The following is a 9,737-nucleotide window of genomic DNA, read 5'->3' as shown; positions in this document are numbered from 1 at the left end:
TTAACTTTGTAGATATGTTGTAAAACCGTGAGAACCCTTTTGAATCTAAAATGGACAATATCTATACGATTGGGTGCAAGTCATTATAAAAGGTATTAAAGTTGATAACGACTCACATCCAACCTCGATGTAGGGATTTGGTTAGCCCCGTAAGGGATGTTTATCTATTTGGTCCTACAATCTCATGTGAACAATGATGAAAATATCGGTAATCACGAATATATCGGTATTTCGATTTTACGGATATATCGAATATATCGGAGATATATCGGTGGATATTTTGACATAAAATATTAGTAGACCTAAAATTGATCAAAACTTATAAAAATATAAAATAAAACTTTTAAAAATAAAATTAAAAGTATAATAGACATTTTAAAGTTATTTTGTTGAATAAATTATATATATACTATTGTATGTGTCAATAAAAAAATATAAATTTGATAAGTGTATATTGATTATTAAATTTTATCAAATATTATTTGATGATTATATTGTGATATTTGATTATAATATATTTTTATGGATATTTTGACACAAAATATCAGTAGACCTAAAATTGATCAAAACTTAAAAAAATTTAAAATAAAACTCTTAGAAATGAAATTAAAATCATAATAAACATTTTAAAGTTATTTTTTTGAATAAATTGATATATATATATTGTACGTGTTAATAAAAAATATAAATTTTATAAGTATATATTGATTATTAAATTATATCAAATATTATTTGGTGATAATATTATGATGTGTGATTATAATATGTTTAATTTTAAAATCTATTTAATATTAAAATTATGATACATTATAAAATAAATGATGATAAATGTATAAATTTTTAATATTTAATTAATATATTAATAATATTAAAAACACTATGAAGAAAATTATAATATATTTTTACTAATCAATTAAATAAAAAATTTTCATTCAAATTATAAAATAGTTATAATTAATTTTTTATTTGAAGTGTTTTTTTTAATATTTTATTTATATCCTAACTTTTGATATATATTGTTTTAGTGTATATTATTTATAAATGGGCAAGCTTGCCCGAGTGGTGCCATGTTGAAGTTGGGGGTTCGAGTCCCTCCAACAACAGCTAAAAAAATAGCTCAATTTTGAGCTTTGACCACGTTGACTATCGAATATATCCATGCACATAGATATATATTTTTTTAAAGTTACGGGGAGAATTTTTTTGAGTTTACAGCGAATAATATTTAGACAAGAGTTGCCGTTTTTAAAAAGTTACTGGCCGTGCAAAAAGCACAGAAAACGCGTGCAAGATGGAAAAACCAGGGGCGTCCACCAGAAAGAAGTCCATAACGGACGGAAACCAAGTGGCTCAAATGTTAAACAACGGGACACGCCCTTTTGTCTGTTTCTCGGGAAACCTAAACAAGCGAAGCAAAACCACTGGCTTCAAGTGTCTAGTAAATCCCACTTCCCAGAAACAGCCTTTTTCACCGACCTCTCACCCAACCATCTTTCTCCTTTCTCTCTCCCTCTCTCTATATATATACCCATATGCCTTTCACAGGCACAAGCATCATCAGCTATCTTCACATAGAGAGAAAAAAAAAGAGAAAAAGCTCAGCCCAGAATCGGAGATGGCAAGCAGAACAGCTTGGATTGTGGCAGCCAGCGTTGGAGCAGTGGAGGCTTTGAAGGATCAAGGCTTCTGCAGATGGAACTACACTCTGAGATCTCTTCACCAGCATGCCAAGAACAATCTTGGGTCCCTCTCTCAATCTAAGGCCCTCGCTTCTTCTTCTTCTTCTTCTTCTTCGAAGATGGGTGTGAATACTAGTGGGGAAGATGAGAAAAGGAGGAAGAAGACAGAGGAAACATGGGGGAAAGTCGTGTACTTGAACTCCTGGGGTCCCCACTGAAGCAATGGACCTCTACTTTTAAGGTGTATTACAAGAGCGAAAATGTTTTAGAGGGCAGATTTTAATGTATAATTTCAAAAAAATTATCAGATTTCATGATTTTTGCCATGGGAACACTTTCTTTGTTGGGTTTGATTGCATTTTAGCCTTCAAAAAAGGAGCAATCAAGACTTTGAAACAAACAGCACTTAAAAGATCCACCTTCAGTATATTGTATATTGTATTTTATAGTTTGTTTTGAATTGATTGAGCAGGCATTGTTCATCCCGGCCCACATTCCCTTTCTCCTGTCAGTCAATCTCATAACTACGGTTTGGGCCTAATTTCATCTGTCAGACATCTTAACTGATAATCATATTGATGATTAATTGGCTATTTAGAATCTCATCATGGTTTTAATCGAATCCCCTTTAAATTAATAGTTTAATAGAATATTAGTGCTTTAATATATAGTATTAGTTTATATTTTGAAATTAATATTTTAATATAATATTAAAATTTATTTAGATTTTCTGTTCGTTTTCTTGTTTATTAATCTTATGTTTGGGTTTTGAAAAAATGAAATATTTGTGAAAAATGTGAGAAAAATAAAAAGCTAAGAAAAATGAAAAATGCATTTTAAGTTAATAAAATAATTATTTTTAGATACTTCATTAAATTTATTTTATTTTTTATAATTAATTTTAATTTTAATTACTTTTTTTTCCCATATTTTTCATGATAAATTAGATATGATAAAGTCAGTTTTTTTTTTTTCTTTCACCCTTTGTTGAGCTTTCCCAACCAAACACAGCCTAACTTACTTGTTTGGAGTCTTTGGACAGCTCACAGAAATGAGTCAAACAGCCGAAAATTAATGGACCCCAGTAAGCATATTGTTTTGGATTGCCGCATTGTCACTTCTGAACCCATCGGTTTCACTCCTTTTACTCTTTTACAAGAAAACAGGGGGCACATATCTGGCAACTGCCACCATAATTGCACTTAGTTGGGTCCAATCATGCCCACAGCTAATTTCCTTTAGCATCACAAATCCAAGGACAAAGTAGTCATTCGACTCATTCCAATTCAAATCAATCAAACCCATGAAAACTGCTGGCCAATGCCTCTGGTTTTTCCCAAACTTTGGGCACCAAATCCAACCCATCTCTTGCTATAAAACAAGCCCACTTGACTTCAACTTCTTCATCACAAGATTCACAACACAAACACTTTGATTTAAAGAGAGATCTTCAATAACCATTCGCCACTCAGAAACAGTTCTTTTTTATTGTTGATTGTTGTTTTGAGATTTGGAGAAAGAAAATTAAGAAGATGAGTCATATGGGGAAAGCATGGATGGTGGCAGCAAGTGTGGGAGCAGGGGAGGCACTCAAGGATCAGGGCTTTTGCAGATGGAATTACACCATAAGGTCTATTCACTAGCATGCCAAGAACAACCTCAAGTCCTTTTCTCGGGCAAAGAAGCTCTCTTCTTCCTCTTCTGCCATGGTTTCTAGCAGAGTGAGAGATGAGAAGGCAAAGCAGTCAGAGGAGTCCTTGAGGACTGTCATGTACCTGAGCTGCTGGGGGCCCAACTGAGTAATAAGATCTGCTGGATATGAAGATGATGATCATCCTACCACTGAATCATCCATGGAGGGCGTATCCCAAGAAAGTGATGAGAACAATCTTAGTTCCTTACTTCGCTCTCTCAAGCTAAGAGCTGTAGGGATCCCTCCCCCTGATGACACGTGGCACTCATTGCTATCTGGAGCAATTCCATCCGAACCCTCCAAAGAGGACACGTGGCGCTCTCTTCTATCCGGACTCCCTCATGGAGAAGCACACGACACTCACGAACGTCACACCCGGACGATAGCATATCCTATCCGGATATGTTGTCCGGATCATTGACTGAAGTAAGCAAGCCTTGCTACGTCATTTCGACAGCCTGCCACGACCCACGTTCCGCCGCCTGCAGAGCGAAAGGACAGGAATGATGACAAGTCACCTCCCACGATCTCTGACAGCCGTCTATAGGGTGATGATGACCCTACCATCACTTAGAGGCATCATGACGAGCCAAAAAGTCTTCCCACCATTAAAGAGGGAGGCAGAGCTTCTGACACTATATAAAAGAGCTTTCACACAAGGAGGAAGGTAAGCTGACTATCCCTGGAAAAGCTTAATAGCTTAATCTCTTGAGCCATGTGTAGACCCTCAATTTTGTCCCTTTAACACATGTCTTTAAGTTCATTTTCAATGCTCCATAATAGTTCCTTGGTGGCCCAGTACTACTCACCACTTACCTTTTTCTGAGTCACCTTGGAGGCTTTGATTGAGGGATTATTTGACCCCTTATTGTGACCCTTGGCAGCCCTATTTTAGACTTAGGCTTTTCGTTCATTTTTAGGATAGCTTTTAGGGTAGCCCATTTAGGCACCCTAGGCCCATTTAGGCACCCTAGGTCCACTTAGGCACTCTAGGCCCATTTAGGACACTTAGTTCATTAGGCACCCATGTAGGGCCGTTTAAACACTTCATCGGGCTTAACTTATATATATATATATATATATATATATATATATATAGATAACTTTTATTATTATTATTATTATTGCATGTATTCGATAATTATATTTATTTAATTTGTTTATTCATTTTTCATGTTTTACTCTTTATTTGTTTATTATTATCATTGTCATTATTATTACTATTACAATTTTTATTTTTATTTTTATTTTTATTCTATTTATTCACTTATCTAATAGGAAATTGCTTGAATTGTTTAGACTCCAAAATGTGCATATAGCCCCCTTATTGAATGATGGATATATAATCTAGTCTCTCATTGTTCTCTTGCTTTTCTTTTAAATCATATTTTATTACCAATCTCATAATTTTCATTAGTTTATTCTCTTGGCTCTTAATTCCTAATTTTGTTTATTTTGTTTTGCATGAGGAACACTATTTTTGGGAAGTACAAGAGAATCGTGGGATGAACTATCTCTAGGCATTGGCTCTTTGGAAAGCAATCACCACCAGCAGGGGATCAAGACACTTCCACATGGTGACGTCACATGAAAAAAGGATCTTGAGATTTCAAGATTCCGTTACTAAAGCACGGCCGGCCGGTCAAGCATAGAGGTAATGGGTTCTAATTCAGTTCATCCTTGTCTAGATTCTAATCATCAAGTTCCTTGAGCCCGAAAACACTTCACACCCTGGTCTAGCATGGGTTGCTATGAGAAGATGATACATTTATGGGAGGAAAGCGAAGATAAATATCAGAGCACCCTAATACGGCTCCATAACTGTTAATCCTCTGACTGTCACGCCGGAGCGGGACGATCTACTTAGCGCTAAACACAAGTTCAGCTTATTCAAGGCTTCTTCTTCTCCATTCCTTCACGCTCCTCTGGCGACAAACGATGCTGCAGCTCTTCCCATTGACGAACATTCTCATTGATCCCCATTCCTCTCGACGGATTTGTATAGGATCGACGTTTGGGGGGGCATCGTACTTCTCCGTTAATACCTCCGACAACATTTTTGTTCGTCCGTACACTTTCTCTCATCGTTCGGTTGCCTTATGTGCTTTAGAATCATCTAAAATCTCCGCAGTCGGCGTTTGACTTCACAATCCAATCTTGTGGCTATGGATCTCACTACCAAGGTGTTTTCCGTGTGAAATGCAATCAGGACAGGTTCAATGTGGAAGATGTCATGAAGTTTGGGTCAGCTTTCCATTTCGGCCTCGAAGCCGGTTCTAAATCGGAGCTCCTTCTGGCCATGAGCTGTTTGTGCAAAGGAAATCCTGAAGCTCTTCTGGTCTATAATGGCTTCAAAGATGCCAACTACATTGTGTTTGCTCTGGTTATGAGGAAACTTGCTTTGAATAATGTGATCATTCCTGAGCAAGAAGAAGAGCTAGATCAAGTGTTCACTACAATGCACGCCATAATCTTCTATGCATAATTGATGGCTGCAAGCAAGTTGTTTTATTACCCTCTCTACAAGTCTCTTGTTATATCCAATGCCTATATATGGAGAGGCCTCAAACCATAATTCTGTGGCTTTAGAGGAAACCTGATTTTTCAATTCAGCCAAGAGCTGAACACTCAATGAAGCACTCATTGAAGGCCATTCTTCATGTAGAAGATGCACTGTTCATTCTTGAAAGCCGGTTCCATCAAGTGGATAATAATGATAAGGCTATTGTTGTTAGTTTCTGGTGGCGGTCAAACATAATGTCCAGCAACACATGGACATATATTATTTGAGGAGAATATTGAGGAGGATTGGGACACTTACCAAACTGGACATGGGGCGGTAGAATCTCCAAGTGAGTCACCATGCACGCACTTTCCATATATCCACGAGCATTAAAAAAGGGAAACAAAATATTCCCTACAAAGGTGGGCTATCATATAAAATATGGGAAGGAACGGGCAGAATGAAGAGGAGGACGCAAGAGAGAATTTTGGGAGCAAGGGGGTCATGATATTCCTTTTGAAATAGAGAGGAGCGGAGAGATCCACACGGAGAAGGGGAGCCACCTTAACGCATCAAAGGCAGATTCTTTTGAGAATACAGGTGAGTTTTTTTTAAAATAGTTTTGATTATTTTTGTTCGTAATTCATAAGTCCATGCTAATTTTGTTTTAATCCATATGATAGTTAAAATGTGTTTGTGAGTTTAATTTAATTAGTTTTGTCTTGATTTAATCCTTAGTTTAGTTTTGCTATTGATTTTGATTTCTTAGTTTAATTAATTAATCTTTTTAGGTACAATTTAGGTTTCGATTTGGTTTATTAATTTATTCTATTCATAATCTTAATTCAATTGTTTGATTAAACCTTTAGAAAGATTGCATATTGTTTTTCCGATTTCGATTATTTTGATTTGATCCCTATTTAATTTTGATTGATTACTTCGGATTGAAAACGTTTGAATTTTATTCATTCAGTTATTCATGTACTTGCTACTCTTTTAATTGCTTGTTATTCATTCATTTAGTTATTGATAAAATTGATTTCATGTTAGAAAGTTCATTTTTTTTTTTTTTTAGTTTACTCTAATTTAGTTTGATTCATCTATTTAGTTCAAGTACATTTATAATTTTAATTCATTGAAAAAATTGATTCTATGTTCGAAAGTTTGCGCTTTTAGGTTACTTTAATTTAATTTGATTCATTATATTTAGTTTAGATATTTGTTATAGTTTAGTTCATTAATAAAATTGATTTCATGTTAGAAAGTTCATTTTTTTTTTAGTTTACTCTGATTTATTTTGATTCATCTATTTAGTTCAAGTACTTTTATAGTTTTAATTCATTGAAAAAATTGATTCTATGTTTGAAAGCTCGCGTTTTTAGGTTGCTTTAATTTAATTTGATTCATTATATTTAGTTTAGATATTTGTTATAGTTTAGTTCATTAATGAAATTGATCCCATGTTTGAAAGTTTCAGTTCTTAGTTTGCCTTGATTTAATAATTTATACTCGTTATTTTAGGTGTTTTTTTTTTATATATATATATAGTTTTAGTTTATTAATAAAATTGATCCCATGTTTGGAAGTTCAAATTTTTAGTATTCTTTGATTTAATTTGGTTCATTTTAATTAGTTTATGTGTTTTTATAATTTTATTTATTTATTGATAAAATTGATTCTTTACTTAAAAGTTCATGTTTTTAGTTTAATTTAGTCAAACTCGTTATAATTAGTTTATGTACTTCTATAATTTTGGTTCCTTACCTGAATTGATCTTTTTTTAGTTTTTGCTTCAAAATCATTAAGGTTAGATCCTGATCACCCTCATCTTAACTTATTGTTTTTAAAATCCTAGCGGTTATTTCATGAATTGATACTTCGTTAGTTTGTCTAATTTAGAATGCTTTGCCCGTTGCTTTAGTGATCCTTCATTTAATTTGATTTTCTTTCTGAGGCTTTTGGGAACTCATGAAGATTAGCCTCTATTCTCACCTTCAATTTTCTTGGTTGTCAAAAATTCTACTTTGTGATTTTGTTCTCTTTTGTTTTGCTTGGTATTTTGATTCATACACTTTATTGCTTTCAAATTAATTTCTTTTTATATAACACTATTCTCAAAATTTTATTTCCTTAAAAATCCATTTCAAAAATTCATTTAGAGTTATTAGAATCAAAATCTCATTTTTTAAAAAATAATGTGCAACCATGTTTTGATCGGTTCACATCTTTCAAATAAAATTACAGTTTTGAATAAAACACGAATCAAAGCTTGTGGTCCCAAACAAATGGGATAATTCTAAGCTAAATTCGTGTACATCGATTGGGGAATTGGTGAAACCCCTACATAAGAAAATCTTTTCAAAATTTATTTTTGTTGCCATATTTGACACTTGTTGAAATCATGTCTATCTATTTTTTAGGAATTATATACAAGATGTATGTGATAATTGATGATTCTGTATACTTTGATCACTTTTGCTATACTAATTAGATAACGAGCATGCTAGGATTTCTATATTTTATTATTTGTTATCTAACCCCTTACAACTTGAGGAAGCACGTTACAAATTATCTATGCTATCCAGGTATGTCCTCTATCACCTACTTTCTGAATTATGTGAATATGCTTGTTATTGTGAAATAATGCTTATGTCTAATAATGCTTGAGTGTTCTGATATACATGTTTCATTGTTTGATTATTTCTAATAAAATACATGTTGGATGATATATTGTTTAAATTAACTATCGATGTTTTATGATAACACTTGAGAAGCGGTTCAGGTATGCATCATAACCTTTCTTTATTATGATTTGATCTTGTTTGGCATGCTATTTTTTTGGAACCACCTAACCTACTTAGGTATCCATAATTAACTGATTAATTGCCACATTCCCCTTAACTTTGTTAGTAGAGACCTTTTTAGGGCTTAGAGGGGTGCTACCTCCTAGAGGTACCTTCCCAATAAGTAACCTGATCCCCGGACCTAGACTCGGGTTTTTCAAAGACATGCCTTTTTTCCAAAAATTATGGAGTCACATTTTAGGGTTTTTCTTTCTTGTTTTATTTTCCCTTTAAAATAAAAATAAAATAAGTGGCGACTCCAACTTTTTCAAAAATTATTTTTCACAAATAAAAAGCGAGTCTCGCCGATCGAGTGGGGACGCACGTGAAAAATGCGGGTCCACACCATGGCTGACAAAACCATCGGAGGGTGTGTCCGGACATCCTGCCCAGACATCTTTTGCAGGGAAGACTGAACCAGAACTCAATCTTGGTTGAAAGCGTGCGTCTACTTGGCAGCTACGTGGATCACTGGGACGCAATGCCTCAACATTGGCGCTGTCTGTGGGAAACCGCTGATTCAGTCACCGGCAAAGATGTCCACACCTTTCAGAAGCCGCTCGTCTGCTAGGGGAGAAGAAGATCATTCCGAATGGCGCCAAGCCATCGAGAGAAGACAGTTGGCAAGCGAGCGACAAATGCAGGCTCTTCTCTAGGAGACAACGAGATTGAGAGAAGAAAACGCTATGTTGCACATCTAGGCTTCATCGACGGGGCCTCCTCGTGGTCAGCGTTCAAGAGGCCAAGTAGCAAACTCAAGGCCTGACCCAGAGTCAATATACCCTGGGACAGCAGGAGCTATCCCTGAAATATGCAACGTTAGGCCACAAGAGCGACACACACCTATACGCTAAGCTCCCCAGGAAGAAAGCTCGGACTCTACTCGTCTCTCGTCGAAGAGACAACGTGACAAGAGACCCCAGTTGTCAGACGCGATGCGCGCGAGGCTAAGCCCACAAGAACCTGGGAAGACAAGGCCACCAGTAGCCACAACCTGGGGAGCGCACCCTGACCCCCTT

The 9,737-nt window shown here is 35.2% G+C and overlaps 1 protein-coding gene and 1 pseudogene across 1 annotated transcript; both read left to right on the top strand.

The window, feature by feature from the left end:
* Positions 1-1,519: 1,519 nt before the first annotated feature.
* LOC117927003 lies at positions 1,520-2,108 on the top strand. The gene has a single exon (XM_034846359.1). It carries the CDS (start codon positions 1,616-1,618, stop codon positions 1,895-1,897), a length of 282 nt encoding a protein of 93 aa, XP_034702250.1. The 5' UTR covers positions 1,520-1,615; the 3' UTR covers positions 1,898-2,108.
* A 941-nt stretch (positions 2,109-3,049) lies between these two features.
* LOC117927326 lies at positions 3,050-3,734 on the top strand (annotated as a pseudogene).
* The last annotated feature ends 6,003 nt before the right edge of the window (positions 3,735-9,737 follow it).

This window comes from Vitis riparia, chromosome 12 (assembly GCF_004353265.1).
Source record: "Vitis riparia cultivar Riparia Gloire de Montpellier isolate 1030 chromosome 12, EGFV_Vit.rip_1.0, whole genome shotgun sequence".
Classification (NCBI taxonomy): domain Eukaryota; kingdom Viridiplantae; phylum Streptophyta; class Magnoliopsida; order Vitales; family Vitaceae; genus Vitis; species Vitis riparia.
This window is presented reverse-complemented; position numbering and strand designations above follow the sequence as displayed.

What these genes read in the sequence shown, in the direction of transcription:
- LOC117927003 (XM_034846359.1), top strand. Translation starts at nt 1,616, where the DNA reads ATGGCAAGCAGAACAGCTTGGATTGTGGCAGCCAGCGTTGGAGCAGTG.